Source organism: Petaurus breviceps, unplaced genomic scaffold (genome assembly GCF_028583685.1).
Source record: "Petaurus breviceps papuanus isolate PSGF00001 unplaced genomic scaffold, PetGlider_PUasm1.0 37, whole genome shotgun sequence".
NCBI classification, from domain to species: Eukaryota; Metazoa; Chordata; class Mammalia; order Diprotodontia; family Petauridae; genus Petaurus; species Petaurus breviceps.
The window spans coordinates 50,616,490-50,637,351 of NW_027186296.1; the positions used below are offsets into that span (position 1 = coordinate 50,616,490).

The 20,862-nt window shown below is 36.6% G+C and overlaps 1 protein-coding gene across 2 annotated transcripts in view; it reads left to right on the forward strand.

The window, feature by feature from the left end:
• ADAMTS17 (ADAM metallopeptidase with thrombospondin type 1 motif 17) overlaps positions 1-20,862 on the forward strand; it is a 523,726-nt gene that overhangs the window by 74,605 nt on the left and 428,259 nt on the right. For both annotated transcript variants that reach the window (XM_069098470.1, XM_069098471.1), the window contains one exon: positions 5,913-6,085. In XM_069098470.1, the coding sequence (XP_068954571.1) occupies positions 5,913-6,085 (173 nt within the window). The remainder of the gene's footprint in view (positions 1-5,912; positions 6,086-20,862) is intronic.

Below are 20,862 nucleotides of genomic sequence, written 5' to 3' on the forward strand. Positions count from 1 at the left end.
TCGTATTTTGTGTCCCCTAGCAGTATATTTTAAATTCATGACATTCTGACAAAATAGAAATATAAGATATAACCTACCTTGGGCCAGAAATTTTGGAAAGCAATTAAAAAAGTGATTAATACACATATGCCTACTTCTTGTCATAAACCTGAGAATGTTACAGATAGAAAAAATGGTCCCATATTCACCAAAATGTTCCTTAGCAGCTCTTTCTATGGTAGGAACAAAGTGGAGGTTCATTGATTGGGGGAAATGACTAAACAAATTGCAGTAAATATTGCTTTGTAAGAAATGACTGAAGAATTTAGAAGACAGGAAAGCATAGGACCTGAACTAGGGTGAAAAAAGCAGAAGCAGGAAAATAATTTTCAGTGTAAACAGAAGCAAAAAAAGCCCTATAAGAAATATTGATCAAACAGCACAAAAGAAGGGTTGAGAAAATGGGTCTTCCTCCTTTTCTGGCATTGGTAGTGGTCTACACATACAATATTGTGTCTACTGTTCAACAGTGAATGTTTTCTTTATTTTGCTGAACTAATTTCTGACCCCTCTTTTTAAATCTTTACTATGAGATAGTTCACAATGTAGGGAAAAGATGAAAGATATTCATAATTGAAGTTGAGGTAGAAACAAAGACATCAGTAAAAATGAGATAAATTTTAAAATAATGCTTTTTAAAAATTGACAGTGATTCTGTCTTGGCTTCTATATCATGGGGGGGGTCCACATTTTCAAACAGAAGAGGTTGCATATTGACTTCTTTATTTCTGTTCAGTGCTCTCTGTGGCTCTGAGATTTTTATAATTCAATAATTCTAAAGTTACTGGATGATAATTTTAATATTATAAAAGTGCATAATCAGGAATACTTTGTCATTGCCAAAATTGAAATGTGCCTTCTGACATTAACTTCAGAAATGATACCAAGGAAGGGTTTGGTTCAAGGAGGGGGTTAGAGAAAGAGCTAGGCTCTGTCCTGGGAGTTTGGTTTCAGTCTGTGTTTTGTTATATAGGCAAGGTAATCAGTCTGTCCTCTTTTCCACAGGTGGTGGATATGAGCGATTACAAATAACAACTTTGGAGTTGCAGCTGTTAGTTTTTGGTAACTCCCTAAATTGGCAGCTCTCCAGTTCTGAATAAAATTTAATGTTTTATACTGGAGTCTAAAATGGAGAACTTGTAATGTTGTGAATTTGGCAAATTGAATGTTTTGGTCTTCACTGTTTTTCAAGCAGCCATTTATAATACACAGATGTTACAATCAAACATTTCTTATAGGATGTGTTTAATGAAGAAGAAAAGATAAAAATTATATGGCTTTTTTTGCTATTTGGTAAATTTTCTAAAAAGGATGGTGGTTGATGACTTAGGCCAAAATTATTTGCATAACATTACTGGGATAGCTGTTGGAGAGAGGGAGAGAGAGAGAGAGAGAGAGAGAGAGAGAGAGAGAGAGAGAGAGATAGATTTTGTATATGGGTAAGAACCCATGTAATAAAGATAAACATGAATGTACAATATTGATGCCCATGTCATTTTTAGATAGCAGTTGAGCAGTTTAGAATGTTTCTTCTATGAGTCTGTGAATTAGAGATAGTGAAGTAGAGGAAGCAAATTAGAATGAAATTACATTAATAGTTATTTATATATTTTGATGAATCTGTGATCTCATGCATGTGGACACAACCTTCAGCCCTATAGATTGCAACACTTCTGTGTCTTCTTATCCTGTATGATTCCTATCTATGTCCTTCCATAAATCTTCCAGTCCATTAAATTCACTAAAGCCCTTCCTTTAAGTCTTCAGATATTTCATGGATACTAGTATAGCACTTGAGTTATCTTGTTATGACCCTGCTGTTGTTATGTGACTAACTCATTTCCTCTTTTGCCATTGATGATGCTACTTCTTATATGATGGTCAGGGTTATGATATGCTGGAAGCTACAAATATTTACCATTTTTTCTCATTACTAACCTTTGGATCATCCATAATTCTAATTTTTCTGAGGTTGTCTGATAAATAGCCATCCACTGTCATTGACAAACATTCATTGTTAAAAAGATGGGCGTTTGTCAGGGAGCAGCTTATGATCACTGACAGTGGTATGTAATTTCCAGAATGTATTTTACCTTACTTTCTTCTTATTAACTTCTGTCCCTAGTTTGTGACTCATCTGCAGGAGTTGAGCTAGTGTTTTTCCTGAAGTCTCTTCCTTCTTTAAATCTGTGAGTCTATGATAATAATAGTTAGCATTTATACAGCACTTTAAGATGTGCAAAGTGCTTTGTATATGTTAATATAATGGCCTTGGGAACTGATGCACAGAAATTTTAAGTGTACTTATCCAGGGTCACATAGTTAGGGAGTATTTGAGAAAGGTTTTTAGAAATCATTGATGGTTAGAAATCAGGTCTTGGTTTATTGTTTTATTGATTTTCTAGACCAGAGGTATCAAACTAGATTAAACCAGAATCAGATTAAAATATAATTATGAAATATTTAACAAAATAAGTATACTAGATTATCAAAAAAGTTAATATGAGGTTTTCTGAGTTAATGTGTAGCCTGCAGGGATCCTTGTGTACAGTTTAACAAACACCATTTCCATTTGAATTTTATATGACTAAAAGGGATGGGGAAAACATTTATAATTCAAAAGGAACAAAAGAAAGAGAAATCCCATTCAAAATAATTTCAAAATACATAAAATATTTGGTTGTCAATCTACCAAAGCACATGAAGTTCTTGTATAGATTCAATTATAACAATTTAAAAAGGAAAAAAAAATCAGAGATATTTGAGAAGATCTGTATCTCTATGACACAAAATGAAGAAAGCAAAGTCAAAATAAAATATAGACAATGGCTATAAACCAGGCAAATTAAGATAGCACCGAAGAGCCAAGGTACTCTGGTCAGATTCAATGAAAATCCTAGGTACCAAATTATTAACGTTTTTAAAAACTTATCTTCTGTTAACAAATGAAGAATGACTGAAGTGACAAGGGATATGTACTACCAGACACAATTACTTGTTAAGTGGTTTATAAATATCTTATCCTTACAACTGCCCTGGAAGGTGTTATTTTTTCCCCATTTTTCAGATGAGGAAGGTGAAACAAGCGGAGGTTAACTTGATCAGGGTCATGTAGCTGATAAATATCTGAGGTAAAATTTGAACTGAGGTCTTCCTGACTTCAGGTCTAGTGCTCTCTCCCCTGCATGTCCTAACTTCCTGTTTTCATTCTATTTTAACAGTTTCACTTTTGTCTTTGTTTCCCTAGTGCTTAGCCCAAAGACTAGAACATATGAGCCACTTAATAAATGCTTGTTGATTGATTGACTTAAATTCCAAAAGCTAATGATAGTTTGTTTATGTCAATGTCAGGAAAACTAGAGTTCAAGTCATTCCTCTGACCTATTCATTCTGTGACCTCAGGCAAGTCATTTAACATCTTACAGATCAGTAGCCTGTTTTGTTTGCTCAGTCATTTTTCAGTCATGTCTGACACTTCATGACCCCCATTTGGGTTTTCATGGCAAAGATACTGGAGTAGTTTACCATTTCCTTCTCCAGCTCATTATACAGATAAGAAACCAAGGCAAAGGGTTAAATGACTTGCCCAGGGTCACATAGCCAGTAAATGTCTGAGGCCACATTTGAACTCAGGAAGAAGAGTCTTCTTGACCCCAGTCCTATCACTCTATCCCCTGTACCACCTAGCTGTCCTAATAAAATCACATCTGGCACAAAGATATAAATATCTAAGATGAGACAGATTCAACTGGTTTTGATCAGAGCATGGTCTAGTACTTTCCTGCCAGGATGGATGTTGGGCAGTATTTGATTAGTAGGTATTTGGAATAATTTTGTAGAATGTAGAATTGCTATAGACTTTTGGCACAAGTGTTGAAGCTGACCAATTTTAAAAAGTTTGACTATTTGCTCGATCAGGCAAATTAGAGGTTGATACTTAGATCCAATTTGAGGCCAAAGAGAGAGAAGGTAAAAATAGGAGCCAAGATCCCATACCAAAGCTAGTAAGCTGAATAGGGCTGGAATCAAGACTGGATGAAAAGACGTATAGATAGATAAATGATCATTGAATGATCTGGGGAAAAAGATATTGGTATAAAGTCTAAAAAACGGCTGAGGTCTTCTAGATGGAGGAATTTCTGACTGTGAGGCTTTATGGCAAGTGCTACTTTTTAATAAGTGGCTCAAGTATTTGGGGGAAATGTCCTTAGAGGAGACAGTCTTTCCTGGATTTAAGAGCACAGATGGCTATGATTTTATAGAAGATGGGAAAATATGCTAAAACTAAATGAACATGACTTCCTTTGAGTTCTTAGGCCTTTACTGTCTTACTCTAAGAAATAAGAATAGGGGGCAGCTAAGTGGCACAATGAATAGAGCACTGGTCCTGAAGTCAGGAGGACCTGAGTTCAAATCCGGCCTCAGACACTTGACACACTAGCTGTATGACTTTGGGCAAGTCACTTAACCCCAATTACCTTATCCTCTTCCCTCCAAAAAAAATAAATAAGAATAGGTCTTTGGCAAGGGGAAGAGTTAACCCAACGGATATACTTTATGCCATAACCAGAGCTGTTTCCCTAGGAAAATGCTAAGACTGATTAATGTTAAATGAGGTAATTAGGAGATTCAAACAGTTTTGCAGAATTAAAGAAATTTTACTAATAGGTAATCATGCTTTTTCATGAATCTTTGTGAATACTGGCCAATTATCAGAGTATAATCTGATAAATAAACAGTTAACTTGAAGTTAACATCAGGTTTAAAGTGGAGACAATTTTTAAACTCAATAATGGTTCTTCCCTCCTATGGAAAAAGCAATCTGGCTGGGCATGGTGGAACATGCCTGTAATCTTTGCTACTGGGAAGGCTAAGGCAGGTGGATCACTTGAGCTTTGGAGTTCTGAGCTGCAGTTGGCTAAGCTAATTGGGTCTCTGTATTAAGCCCAGCATCAATATGGTGAGCCCTTGGGAGTGAGGGTTCCATAGGCTACCTGAGACATGATGAACGAGCTGTGGACAGAAATGAAACAGGTCGTCTCCTCTGCCTACATCAGTAGTGGGATTGGGCCCCAAGTGGTTGTTGCATTTCTCACCTAGGCAAGATAGGGAGCTCCCTTCTCAAAGGAAAACAAGAGAAAGAAGAATTCAATCTTTCATCTTAAGTAGGATATATACATACTCACTTCATTATGTTTTTATGTTTTCTCCTTGAAAGTACTGCTTTTGTGCTATTCACCATTTATATTTTCCTTCCAAGAAGAGTTGTTTTAGTCTATTTGGTTGTCATGCCTCCTTATAGTATTCTGTACTATAAAAGCCCATTGACAAAATTAACAACTGTAGGAACCCTTTCAGAAACATTTTGCAAGTTGAGTGTCATTGAACAGTCAGTGGCGTCATTAGGTAATTTTAAATTGTTCTCTACTTGGGCCTTTAGTCCCCGCCCCCTCCTTTTTTATTTTTACCATTCATTCACTATCACTTGTTCCACTGATAGGGACAGATTGTTTTTTTCTAGAATTGCAGACATAATTTCCACTTTTTAGAGTTCCATTTAAATGTTGAGTCCATTGGAGTTTACTTTCACTTTTCTTCTTTACTCTGTGTGTGTGTGTGTGCCTGTGTGTGTGCGCGTGCGTGTGTGTCTGTGTTAGCTCGCTTCTCTCTCTCTCTCCTTTCAGTGGAACATATAGAGTTGTAGCACCAACTATTCCTTGGCCATATTGCTTTGAAGATTGCACAGGACTTTGTTTTAGTTTAGAGGTCAGTCTAAAGTAGCTGGAAGTAGCATTACAAAAATCTCTGTGGGGAGACTTGGCTGTCTGATAATTTTGAAAAAATCTCTTAAATATATACTTTTTTTTTTCTAGAAAAGAAGAAGGCAAAGAAGAGCAAAGCTACCAGTGACTGGAGAGAGCGAAGGAATGCGATTAGACTCACCAATGAGTATACTGTGGAAACACTGGTTGTGGCTGACGCTGATATGGTCCGATATCATGGTGCTGAAGCTTCACAGAGATTCATCCTCACTGTGATGAACATGGTATGATCTTAGAGTTCCAGATTTTCTTTGTTCCAGTATTTTATGATTAAAATGTTTCTACATTCTCATCATTATCATATTGCCAAGCTAAAGGAAGGAGCAGAGGATTCAGTATATTCTGTAGGATCTCCATTCCTTTTAGTCAGGGTTTCTAAGAGGGATGGTTCATGGTCCTTCATGCGGGAGGTCCTTGGCAGTATCGGCACCAACTCAAAATTCCTGGAGAATTTATCTTTGTTGTATCTGTTGGTGAGCCCAGGTGCAGCTTAACAAAGACATGAGTTAGAAGCTAGATTTTAGAGGTAGAAGAATCCACTCCTCTTGCTTTATGTAAGAGCAAGTTGAGCCAAGTGGGCTTCCTAGCTAAAGAAATCCTCTTTTGGTGCAACTCATTCTTTTGGGAGAAATCTCAGCTGTTGTTGCAGGCTTTGACCCAGCCTCTACAGGGCTGCCCATTTGATTTCTGTAACTTCTCACTAGATCATTGAACACATATCAGTCTATTTTTTTGTCACTTAACCTTGGATCTAGGCTTATTTTTTCACTTGAAGTCATACCACCAGTAAATGATAGAGCTGGAACTAGATAGCAGCTCTCTTGACTTATGAGCCTTAGCTCTTTCACTATTCTACAAAAAGAAACTTCATTCATAATCCAGCAAACTGGATTATGGTTTGAATGTCTGAAGTGAGTTTGTTATTTATATAATAGGTGTTGTTTGTTCAATGAATTTAACACTAATTACTAACCTTGGTAATAGTACTTTGAGGTTTGCAGCAACTTATTGAAATAGTTGTACATACACTATTCTATTCATTTTAATAGAGAAAGATAGTGAGGCCTAGAAAGGGAATGCTTTGCCCAAGGCCATACAATCAGCAAATTTCAGATGCAGGATTCAAAATTGGGTTTCTCCCAACTCTTTATCTACCACTTTTTCCAATATGCCATACTATTTCTCAATACAATGTAGATGCTCTTGTACTTTGTGATATGTACATTGAGATTTTCATGAATATAAGGTTTTCTTTGATTACATTCATGTGTATTAAGCTTAATGTTATTTAAAGTCAAGGTTGATTCTGGAGTACTTAGAAGACAGGGTTCTTTCAATTAAGTTACTGTGTGGAGTCTAGCTCACTTTTGAGAATGGTGAGCTTTTTTTTAAAGCAGCAATTCAAATTCTAAGATAAACTTGAACCAATTACTTATTTTCAGGATGTGGTGCTCAGTACAATTATGGTGACCCCAGGGGGCTCTACCTTATACAGTTGCATTCACCTATGGTCTCTCATCAGCCTTTAATGATGCTTAGCACTGTTTTCTAAAATGAAAGGAAAAAGCACTTTCCTTCATTTGCAAAAATTCAAGTATAACTTTGTGGTATGGTTAATGATAGGATTCCAATTCAGGTTCTTCACAAATGTAATACCAGAGAAGAACTAATGGCAGATAGCAATTCTCTAGACCCTTTCATTTGTGGGTAATTTATTTTCTGTACTTAATTCTATTTTTAAAGTTTTTCTAGGGTATAGGTATATGGGATAAACAGTTATTATGGTAAGTAAAACAGCAGTGAGAACATATAATTAAGGCTATAATATTTATTCATATAATTTCCCTCATTTTTGTTGGGCAGTGACTTAACTGTTAAAGTGGAGGGAAGGGGCAGGGAAGATCTGGGGTGATGTTTTCTTTCTTTCTTTTTTTTTTTTAAAGCAGTCGGGGTTAAGTAACTTGCTCAAGGTTACACAGCCAGTTATTTCTGGGTGTGGTGCTGAGTATCTGAGCCCGGATTTGATTCAGGTCATCCCGACACTGGAGCTGGTGCTCTTACTCGCTGAGCCACCTGGCCACCCCTAAGCAAATGGGATTAAGTAACTTGCTCAAGGTTACATGGCCAGGTGTTTCTGGGTGGGTGCTAAGTGTCTGAGCCCGGGATTCGATCTCCAGGTCTTCTCAACACTGGAGCCGGTGCTCTTACTCTTTGTGCTACCTGGCTGCCCCTGGGGTGATGTTTTCCCTACTGGTCTGTCTATGAACAGCAGCAGAGTCCCAGCTCTTCTTTGGGCAAGTCACTTAACCTCTCTCTGACTCAATTTCCTCATCTGTAAAATGGAGTCTAGCTAAGTGATCTCTAAAATTCCTTCTATTTCTAAGTTTTAGGATTTTATGAAGGCTAAATATGAGAAATTGACAAAGGTATGAACACTGGTTAACCACTCTTCCATTTGCTTTCAAGAAATTGACTTCAATTAAGCATCATTTGCCTTAAAATGCTATGAAAAATGCTTTAGAGTAGCAATTCATTGCCTTTTTTGTGTCATGACCTCTTTTCTTCCAAATTAATATCTCACATTTTATATAGTACTTCAGTAACACGTACAGTGGTAATAATTTTATTTGATTCTTACAAAAGCCACAGGAGACAGGTAGTGAAGCATGTCTTTTGACAGTTATTGAAGACTATGGATTTTTTTGAGAATAATTGGAATGCTAAATTTCATCTAGAGGTTAGCAAAAATACAAATTTAACTTTATATCATCCTAATTCATGGATTTCCTGAAATCTGTGGCTACAAGGTTAAGAATCTCTCCTTTAGAGTCTCAAGATCCTCTTTACTAGTAGAAGACATAGATGCAGAGATAGATTGAATTGTAGGCATGAGATTGAGACGAAACCTTGTGAGAACCTATAAGAAAAATGTGTTTTGATGATTAACAGAATAAAGAAAAACCAACATTTTCATGCATCCTACCTTTGACGCTTACTAATTCTATGACCATGGACAAGTCATTTAACTACTCAGCCTCAACCTTAGTAAATGTTTACTAAATTAGAACTGGGTTGTTATCTTCTGTGGAGGAAGTTCTAATATGAAATCAGTGATACTTAATATGATAATAAAATTTATTATAATGACAAATCATTTACATCTGAGGTTTTGGGGTTTTCTGGGCTAGGGGAAAATGAACAAGACTGTATCCCTTAAATTTTATGATAAACATGAAAATATTTATTTTCTGATAATGGTATTTTTGTAAGAATTTTTTAATCTGATTCCAATACTCTACAAACTATTTGGGAAAATTAGTGAAGAAGGAGTCCTACCAAATTCTTTTTATGACACAAATATGGTACTGATGCCTAAATCAGGAAGAGATAAGAGAAAGAAAATTATAGACCAATCTCCCTCATGAATATAGATGCAAAAATTTTAAATAAAATATTAGCAAAAAACTACAGCAACTTATCTCAAGAATAATACACTTTGATCAGGTAGGATTTATTCCAGGAATGCAAGGATGGTTTAATATTAGGAAAACCATCAGTATAATTGAGCATATCAACAATAAAACTAGCAGAAACCACATGATCATCTCAATAGATGCAGAAAAGGCTTTTGACAAAATACAACATCCATTCCTATTAAAAACACTAGAAAGTATAGGAACAAATGGAGCCTTCCTTAAGATAACAAGTAGCATCTATTTAAAGCCATCAGCAAGTATTATATGTAATGGGGAGAAGCTAGAAGAATTTCCCATAAGATCAGGGGTGAAACAAGGGTGTCCACTATCATCCCTCTAATTCAATCTGGTACTAGAAATGTTAGCAGTAACAATTACAGAAGAAAAAGAAATCAAAGGAATCAAATTAGGCAAAGAAGAGACCAAGCTATCACTCTTTGCAGATGATATGATGATATACTTAGAGAATCCTAGAGAATCAAGTAAAAAACTACTTGAGACAATAAATAAATTTGGCAAAGTTGCAGGATATAAAGTAAACCCACATAAATCCTCGGCATTCCTATATATTTCCAATGAAATTCAACAGCAAGAGATAGAAAGAGAAATCCCATTTAAAGTTACAGTAGACATTATAAAATATTTGGGAATCTACCTGCCAAAACAAACCCAGGACCTATATGACCACAACTACAAAACACTTTTCACACAAATAAAGTCAGAGCTAACTAATTGGAAAAATATCAATTGCTCGTGGCTGGGTGGAGCTAATATAATAAAAATGACAATTTTACCTAAATTAAGTTATATATTTAGTGCCATACCAATTAATTTACCAAAAAAACTACTTTATAGAGCTAGGAAAAATAGTAACAAAATTCATTTGGAAGAATAAATGGTCCAGAATATCAAGGGAATTAATGAAAAGAAATGCTAGGGAAGGTGTACTAGCTATACCAGATTTCAATCTGTATTATATAGCAGCAGTCCTCAAAACTACTTGGTACTGGCTGAGGAATAAAGGAGTGGATCAATGGAATAGATTAGGCACACAAGATTCAGAAATCAATGACTATAGTAATCTATTGGTTGATAAACCCCAAGATCCCAGTTTTTGGTATAAGAACTCACTATTTGACAAAAACTGCTGGGAAAACTGGAATATAGTATGGCAGAAACTGGGCATAGACCATTATCTAACACCATATACCAAAATCAAGTCTAAATGGATGCATGATCTAGGTATAAAGGTTGATACTATAAGCAGTCTCGGAAAACAAGGAATAGTTTAGCTGTCAGATTTGTGGAGAGGAAAAGACTTTATGACTACATAAGAATTAGAGAACATTATAAAATGCAAAATGGATAATTTTGACTACATGAAATTCAAAAGTTTCTGTACAAACAAAGCCAATGTAACCAAGATTAAGATGGAGGTGGGAAATTGGGAAACAATTTTTATAACCTATGTCTCTGATAAAGGACTCATTTCTAAAGTATACAGAGAATTGAGTCAAATCTATAAGAATACAAGTCATTCCCCAATTGATAGTCAAAGGATATGAACAGGCAGTTCTCAGAGGATGAAATTAAAGATATCTATAAGCATATGAAAAAATGCTCTAAATCACTATTGGTTAGAGAAATGCAAATCAAAACAATTCTGAGGTGCCACATTTCACCAGTCAGATTGGCTAAGATGGCAAAACAGGAAAATGACAAATGCTGGAGAGGATGTGGGCAAATTGGAACACTAATGCATTGATGGTGGAGTTGTGAACTGATCCAGCCTTTCTGGAGAGCAATCTGGAATTATGCCCAAAGGGCTATAAATACTTTCATATCCTTTGACCCAGCAATACCACTCCTAGGGTTATATCCCAAAGAGATCATAGAAATGGGAAGAAGACCCATATGTACAAAAATATTTATAGCAGCTCTTTTTGTAGTGGCAAAGAATTGGAAATTAAGGGGGTGCCCATCAATTGAACAAGTTGTGGTATATGCATGTTATGGAATACTATTGTGCTATAAGAAACGAGGAGCAGATGGACTTCATATTTACCTGGAGAGGCTTATACGAACTGATGCCGAGTGAGAAGAGTAGAACCAGGAGAAATTTGTACACAATTACAGACACAACATATGTGTGATGACCAACTTTGATAGACTGGACCCTTCTCAGCAATGCAGTGATATAAGTCAATCCCAAAAGACTCATGATGGAGAGAAATGTGTACATCCCGAGAAAGAACTAGAAAGAATTTTGTTTATATCCAGATTGAAGCAAACTACCTGATCTTTTTCCTTTTCTTGTTTGGTTTTATTTCCTCTTTACCATTTTTCATTCCATCTGATACAATCCGTCTTTATAAACTCACTAATGTATAATGTGAAAGTATTTACAGATCCTATACTTGACTGTATGTTGCCATGGGGGAGAGGGAAGGGAGGGGGACAAAATGTGAAACTCAAGGAATTGTGGAATTGAATCTTGTAAACTAAAAGTAAACAAACAAATTAATATTGAAAAAACATAAAAAGAATGTTTTTTTAATCTGTAGCCATTGAAATTCAATAAAAATCCACATTGAGTCATTTTGCAAACTAATTTGGTGAAACAAAAGAATTTAATTTTTAAGGATTCTTGTTGGGATGTTAGAAAAATATTCTACTTGACATTTAAAAAATTATCTTTTAAACTAAGGAATAAATGGGTGGTAGTGACTTAAGTTATATTCATAGTATCTTAGCAGCTGTGCCCAAGAATCTTGTCATTAGGGTAGAATTCTCTTGAAGCAACAAGCATAAACATGATGCAGTGATCCCTTGAATGTTATCCAAAAGACAAAATGTTTCATGTGGGCTCACAGGAATAAGAGCGGTTTTCTTTTTGGATTCTTATGCCTGTCGTGGTAGGTGTTAGCACATTTCCAAATGCATTTTGTGGGAAGCTAATGTAAACAACTATCTTACTTCAAAGTAAATATGGTCTCCAATACAATCTCCACACTTTCTATGTACTTAGAGAATGAAGGTGAGAACAAAGGAGGAAAAACTTTCCTCTTATGTTGAAATACAAATATATTTAATATTATGCCAAAAGTAGATTAACTTTTCATTTTTCTTTTTATGATATTGTCATCAGTTAAAGCTGATGAAATTCACTGTGTGGCTTTATATCTATTTTTTTTCATTGTATTTTATAGCTACCATAATTTAAACCAGTTTTAACCAGGAATGCAATAGAAAGTGCTCTAAAAGATAACTTGGTAAACTGGCATTCTGTACTCTGCAAAACAGAGATGATAAAGGATATAAATTGTGTCTTACAGAGTTGTTGTGAGGAAAGTGCCTATTAACCTTCAAGAGCCAGTTATACAGCTAGGGGATGAAGTTGATATGTTTCTGGGCCTGAAGTTAGGAAAACCTAAGTTCAAATCCAGGCTCAGACATTTACTACCTGTATGACCTTGGGCAAGTCACTTAATCTCTATTTTCCTCAGTTTCCTCAACTGTAAAAAGGGATAATAATACCATCTACTTCTCAGGTTTGTTCTGTGGATCAACTAAGACAATATTTTTAAAGTCCTGACCATGGATCCTGGCATGTAGTAGTCACTTTATAAATGCTAATTATTATTATTATTATTAAAATGCAAACTGTTGCTGTTATTTATAAAGGACTGGAAACCTAACATTTTGTTAATTAGATGTGACCCTGTATAGTTAATCTGATTCGCTTGTTGATTCATGGTTGGTAAGCCTTCTGAAAAGTTAGAACCTTAGTGTATTGGAAACATCAGAATTGTGGTATTTCTTATTTTTATTTTTAAGACTAAATTTGGTTCAAAAACCTTAGCTGGCCCATATGTCATGCCACTATAATATGTAACACACAAGCCAATGTCCTGTTTCTCCTTTGTCTTCTCTATCAAGGGAAATCACATTCACACTAGAAAGGATATGCTAAACATGGGGAAGAAGAAACTGGAGTCCAAGATAGGACAGAATTTAATATAAGAGTACCTGTCCATTTCAAGGATCTGAGCCCACAGGCTGGGTACTTTTCTTTTTTGCTTTTTGGAAGGCAATTGGGGTTAAGTGACTTGCCCAAGGTCACACGGCTAGTTTTTTTTGTGTGTGTGTGTTAAGTGTCTGAGGCTGTATTTGAACTCAGGTTCTTCTGACTCCAGGGCCAGTGCTGTATTCACTGCGCCACCTAGCCGCCCCTGGACACTTTTCTAAGATCTTGCAAATGTGATTTCAGAAACTCTACTGGTCACATATGTTGAGAAATTAAGGATAATGAAAGATGTTCTATAAGATTGAAGCTGGTAAAAATTCAGGCAAATGGTCAAATGTCTAAGCTTACTACCAAGTGAAAGCAATGTATTAATACCCATAAAACTCTAGAATGTATTATTCAAATGGATAGTTTGTGAGCATTTAGACAGAAAAGCAGCGATCACTAGAATCCAAAATGGCCTTACCAAAACCAACTAATGAAAAATTAACCTTATTCCTTTTTTAATAGGGTTACTTGTTTAAGGTAGGCTATAGTGCATTTTGACTTTATCGAGGCATTTGACAGAATAATTCATGATGTTCTTGATATCAGAATGGAGATATATGGAGTAGATTAGAGTTTTGTGAGACAATTTCATGATTTTCTCACCATGACTCAGCTGTCTTGTTACCTTGGAATTTTCCTCATTGACTGGGGATAATATCCCTCTGTCATTCCAGCCCCCTTCTCGCATTGGTCACATTCTTCTTAGGGCCCATATTTTAGGGGTGGACATAGGTCAGTATGATTTCATTTTCCTCTTCACCATGTTTCTGGCTTTCCAGATGTCACTACCATGATCTCACATAGTTACCTTCTCTCCTCTTGACCCTCATTTCACTTTTCAGCTCACTTTTATGTGTTGTCTTTTGCTACTAGAACGTCAGCTCCTTGAGGGCAGTGACTGCTTTTTTTTTTTTTTGCTTGTTTTTGTATCCAGAGTACTTGTAAGAATGCCCGGAGCATAAAAAATGCTTAATAGATCCCTGCTTTAGCAATGGTACTCAAATTATTGATTGATAATTCAATTGTTCAGCTGGAGGAAAGTCTCTAGTGTCAATCAATAAACATTTATTAAATGTCTGCTATGTGCCAGTCACTGAGCTAAGCACTGAGGATTAAAAAAGAGACAAAAAACAATCCCTGCCCTCAAGGACCCACAATTTAATGGGAGAGAAAACAGACAAACAAATATGTACAAATGAACTATATACATGAAAAACAGGAAAAAATTAAGAGGGAAGACACTTAGAATTAAGGGAGGTTGGGAAAGGCTTTATGTGGAAGATGATATTTTAACTGGGACTTGAGGGAATCCAGGGAAGTAAGTAGGTAGTGATGAGGGAGAAAAGCATTCCAGGCATGGAGGACAGACAGATGTAATGCCAGAAACCAAGAGATGATGTGTCTTGTTCAGGAACAAGAAGGAAAGAGAGGCCATTGACTCTGGACCAAAGAGTGCATGGCAGGAAGTAATGTGTAAGAAGACTGGAAAGGTGGGGGAGGGAGAGGATGCTATGAAGGGCTTTGAATGCCAGAGGATTTTGTATTGATGCTAGACTTGATAGGGAGCCACTGGAGTTTTTTGAGGAGGGAGGTGACATTGTCAGATCTATGCTTAGGAAAAAATCACTTTGGCCACTAACTGCATAGTTTGGAGTGTAGAGAGGCTTGAAGCAGTCAGACTTACTAGCAGGCCATTGCACTAGTTCAAGTGTGCATTGATGAGAGGCTTGCACCAGTGTGGTGGAGTATCAGAGTAGAGAGGGGGGCATATTGAAGAGAATCAACAATAAGTGTTCTGAAAACTTAGAAAAGAGCATCAAGATGAAAGGGATCAACTATGTCAAAGGCTACAGAGGTCAGGAAGATCTTTATAATAAGTTTTGTTCAAAAACCTCTACTGGCCCAATGCCATGTCACTATGCCATATAATACACAGGTCAGTGTCCTATCAAAGAAAATTACATTAACACTAGAAAAGCTGTGATGATCATGGTGAAGAAGATATTGATCACTGGTAACTGGAGGGAGAAGTTCTGGTAGAATGATGAGGTTGGAAACTAATTTGTAAGGGATTAAAAAGAGAGTAGGGGCTACTAAGAAGTAAAGTGGATAGATCACTGGACATGGAGTCAGGAAGATCTGAGTTCAAATTTGGCCTCAGAAACTTATTAACTATGTGATCCTGGGCAAATTTAACCCATTTGCCTCAGTTTCCTCATCTGGAAAATGGGCCAGAGAAGGAAATGGTGAAGCACTCCAGTATCTTTGTCAAGAAAACCTCAAATAGGGTCATGAAGAGTTGTATATAACTGAAACGACTAAACAACAAAGAAGAGAGTGAGAGGAGAGAAAGTGGAGGCATCTCTTGTAGATAGCCTTTTCAAGGAATTTGGCTGCAAAGGACAGCGGAAATATTGGATGATATAGTGGGAATAGAAAGATCAAGTGAGGGCTTTTTTGAGGATGGGGAAATATGGGAATGCTTTGTAGGTAGGAGGGAAGGTGCTATCACAGAGAGAGAGATTGAAGATAAGTTATAGAGTGTGGGTAAAAGAAGGGACATTCTCCATTGGTGAAGACAGGATGGAATGATATTGCTTTTGTTTGTGGAAGGGTAGGCCTTGGTTTAGAAGTAAGGGCCCCTCTTCATATGAGAGAGGGGTGAAAGAGGAGATAGTTAAAGAAGAGATGTGAATGATATGGAGTATAGAAGAGGAGAGAAGAGGTAGCTCATGGCTAATGAATGGCATCATGTTTTTTTTTTCTGTAAAGTAGGAGGCACGGTTCTCATCTGAGAAGTGGGGAGAAGAGGAGCCATGGGAGATTTGAGGATGGATGAAAGGTTTGTAAGAGCTGCTGTGTTGAGAGGGTTAGGGAGTTGGTAAGAAAGGTTTAATAGGGTTGCCTAGCAGCAGTGAGTACCCACTTGAGGTTGTGTAACAAATTTGTAATGGACCAAGTCAGAATGGTTGTGTGATTTTCTCCACCTGTGTATAACAGCATGAGTCTAGTAGCAAAGGCAGTGGATGATAGTAGTTATGCAGGACGGAGGTTTGGCAGGGCACAATCAGCAACATTATAAGGGGGCCAAAGTTTCAAAAGAAGAGCACCATGTAAAGTTGAATTGGTTCATGAAGGAATTAATATAGAGAAAAGAGGAGAGAGTGGCCTTCCAAAGGACTCAATAGTTGACCCTGTTCATTTGAAAAGTTTCCTCATTAATTTATGCTTATCAAATCTTACATATGGCACAATGATAGTAGAAGTGGATGGCATAATTAAGATTCCAAAAATCCTCAGGAGGCAAGAGTGATAGCCCAAGGCTACCAGTATGAAATTTAAAGGAATTTAGATTAAAAACAGATAATTCACAGTTATACAATGGGAAACCTGATTTAGCTGAAGATTGTGTGAAAGGGAGACAGGGGTTTGTAATTGACAGCAAGCTCAATCTATTATCACTGTGGCACAGCTGCTAAAAAGCTATTACAAGTTGAGATAGGTCTAGGTAGGAATAAGTAGTATCCCAATAAAGGGAGGTAATAGATCTACTTTACTGTGAACTAGTCAGACCACTCCTTGAATATTATATTCAGTTTTCAAGTCCTGCATTTTAAGAGGAATATAGTCAAGCTGCCTACTCAGAGAAGAATAATCAGAATAACAAAAATTTGGGCAAGCAAATATAAACAGCTATCTTACTTGAAAGCCAATATGAGAACCAATGCAATTTCCAAATAGACTATGTATTTAGAAAATGAGGGTGGTGACAAAGGAGGGAGAGTTTTCCTTGTCATATCATATGAAAAACATTTAAAAGAATTAGGGATAATATTTGTCAAGAGAAGAGAAAATTTGAGGCTGCCAGTTAAAAGAAAAAGAATTAGACTTCTTTCAAATGGCCATGCTAAACGAGTTAGTGTAAACTATATAGAGATTTTTTTATGTTAAATTGATTTATTTTTAGTTTTTGACATTTACTTCCATTAGTTTTACCCCCCCCCAAATGGTCTGCAATCTGATATAGACTCTACATATACATTCCTATTAAGTATATTGTCACATTAGTCATATTGTATAGAAGAATTATGAGTGGGAGAAAAGATGAGAAATAAAAAACAAAACATAACAAAAAAAGAAAATATCTGCTTTGCTCTGCATTCAGATTCCGTAGTTCTTTCTCTGGATGTGGATAGCATTTTCCATCATGAAGGCTTTTGGAATTGTTTAAGGTCCTTGTAATGCTGAGAAGGGCTAAGTCTATCAAAATCAGTCATTGTAGACTGTGACTGTTACTATGTACAATGTTCTCCTGGCTTTGCTCACTTCACTCAGCATCAGTTCATATACATCTTTCCAGGTTTTTCTGAAGTCTGCTTGTTTATCATTTCTTATAGTACAGTAGTATTCCATTACATTCATATACCATGACTTGTTCGGCCATTCTCCAATTGATGGGCATGCCCTCAATTTCCATTTCTTGGCCACCACAAAGAGATCTGTTATAAATATTTCTGTACATATGAATCCTTTTCCCATTTTTAAGATTTCTTTGGAATATAGTTCTAGAAGGGGTATTGCTTGGTCAAAGAGTATGCACATTTTTATAGCCCTTTGGGCATAGTTCAGAATTGTTCTCCAGAATGGTTGTATCAGCTCATAGCTCCACCAGCAATGAAGTAGTGTTCCAACTTTCCCACCTCTTCTCCAAAATTATCATTGCCCTGTTTTTTCATGTTAGCCACTCTGATAGGTATGATGTGGTACCTCACAGTTGTTTAGATTTGCATCTCTCTAATCAATAGTTATTTAAAGCATTTTTATATGACTATAGATAGTTTTAATTTCTTCCTCTGAAAACTGTTTATTCATATCCTTTGATCATTTTTCAGTTGGAGATGTATAGGGTTTTTAACCCCATCTGCGGAAGAGTTTTCTAACTCTTAGAGCTGTTAAAAGATAGAATAAGATGCCTTATAAAGTAGTAAGCTCTCTGTTCCAGAAAATGTTTTAAGTAGAGAGTGGGGAAGTACCATTGAAGGATGTCAAAAAAGGTCTTCCTAAATTGGGTAGGAGGTTAGACTACATAATTCTTAAGGATCCTTTCAATTCCAAGATTTTATAATTCAGTCCTGGTCTATTATTCCAGCATCATTATAGTATAAATTGATTTTTAAAATGTGTATCATAAGTTCAAGACTATGTTTGGGGTCAATATTAGTTCTTGTTCCTTTTCCCTAAGCTATATTTCCTAATCAAATGTCTAGTTTAAAAAACAAAAAGCAAACCAACAGCAGCGTATAGTTTTGTCACTATTAATGAGTTTCTGATTTTTTAAAAGGCGGTAAAAATTTGCCATGGCCCTACTGTGTCCTTATTTTCTCTTATCTCCTTGTAGTAATAATAATAATGACAAAAATGAATAGGAGTATTTACATAGTACTTATAGGTTTGCAAAGTGCTTCACAAATATGATCTCATTGTATCTTAACAACAACTCTGGGAGTTAGGTTCTGTTATCATCCCCATTTTATACATGAGGAAACTGAGACAAACATAGGTTAAATGATTCTCCCAAGATCACACAGCTAGTAAGTAACCAAGATCAGATATGAACTCAGGTCTTCCTGACTCCTGGTTGGGTGCTCTATCCACCATGTCACCTACCTATCTTATCCCTGTAACTACGGAAAACTTCCTCTTCAGTAAAACTTTTTCCTTGTGTGATTTTGGCAAAACTGCATGATTTTGGGTCTTTTCTGAGCCATTAAGCAGTTTCTCTCTGTCTTCTTAATGGGTGCCTTTTTCTCCTTCTACTCTCTCAGTGTTCCTCTGATCTGCTCTTCTGTCTCTCTCTTCTGTTCTCCTCTCAGGGAAATTGCATCAGTTCTCATGGCTTCTTTGGTTGACGTAGCCAGAAACTGTCACAGCCTTACCTCCAGCCTGAATCTGGATCATTTCTACTTGGAAGTCGTACCAGTGTCTCAAATTCAACATTTAAACCCCACCCCCCAAACCCTGAGCTAAGCATTTCTGATCATCCCTTTCAGAAAACAAGCAAAAATATGCTCGACTTCGGAACTTTCCTACCTCTGTCATTAGCTTTATATGCTTGTTGTTATTCAGTCATTCAGTCCTATCCAACTCTTTCTGATCCCATTTGAATTTTCTTGGCAAAGATACTGAGTGGTTTGTTATTTCTTTTTCTAGTTCATTTTACAGATGAGGAAACTGAGATAAACAAGATTAGGTGATTTGCCCACAGCTAGTATAAGTGTCTGAGACTGGATTTGAACTCAGGTCTTTTAGGCCCTAGGCTTGGTACTCCATCCACTGCACCTTCTAGCTGGTTACCTGGACTTTAAATGTGTGCATCATCTTAGACTCATTTTTCTTTATCACTAATTACATTCAATTATTCACTAAATCCTGCCTGTGCTTCCATTCCATTCCCTCTGTATTATTGTGTAGCAAAATACCTTAGATCAAATGTGGGGACCTGTGGCTTCGAGGTGACATGTGGCCCTTTAGGTCCTCAAGCATAGCCCTTTGGCTGAATCCAGACTTGAGGACCTAGAGGGCCACGTGTGCCCTAGCGGCTGCAGGTTCCCCACCCCTGCTTAGATCAAAAGATTTAGATCTAGAAAGGACCTAGGGATCATCTAGTCTAGGAGTTCCTAATTTGGGGTCCATGAACTTGGTTTAAAAAAAATTTTTTTTTGAAGCAATTGGGGTTAAGTAACTTGCTCAAGGTTACACGGCCAGTTAGTTCTGGGTGTGGTGCTGAGTGTCTGAGCCCGGGATTCGATCTCCAGGTCGTCCCAACACTGGAACCGGTGCTCTTACTCGCTGAACCACCTGGCTGCCCCTAAGCAATTGGGGTTAAGTAACTTGCTCAAGGTTACATGGCCAGGTGTTTCTGGGTGGGTGCTAAGTGTCTGAGTCCGGGATTCGATCTCCAGGTCTTCTCAACACTGGAGCCGGTGCTCTTACTTGCTGTGCTACCTGGCCGCCCCTTTAAAAATGTTTTGATAAATGTATTTCAACATAGTTTCCTGTGTATTTTCTTTTACCCTCCTATGTGTTTTATTTTATGCATTTACAAACACTGTTCTGAAATTGTGTCTGTAAGCTTCACCAGTTACCAAAGGGAACAATGACAAAAACAAGAACAACAACAAAAAACAAAAACCAAGGATAATCCTTGCTCTAGTCCAACTCCTTTGTTTTTATGGAAAAGAGACTGAAGCCCAGACAGTTTGTGTCTTGTCCATGGTCATAATGGTAATAAGAAGGAGACCTTTGCCGTTATGCTCCAGTTGCCTTTGCTAAGAAATATTAAGCCTAAACTTGATTTATTTTTAAAGTATTTTTATGCTCTTTAAAAATTTGTTTTTTTCTGCAGTTTTATGATGAAATCAAAACACTCAATAGTTTTATGAAAAAATGC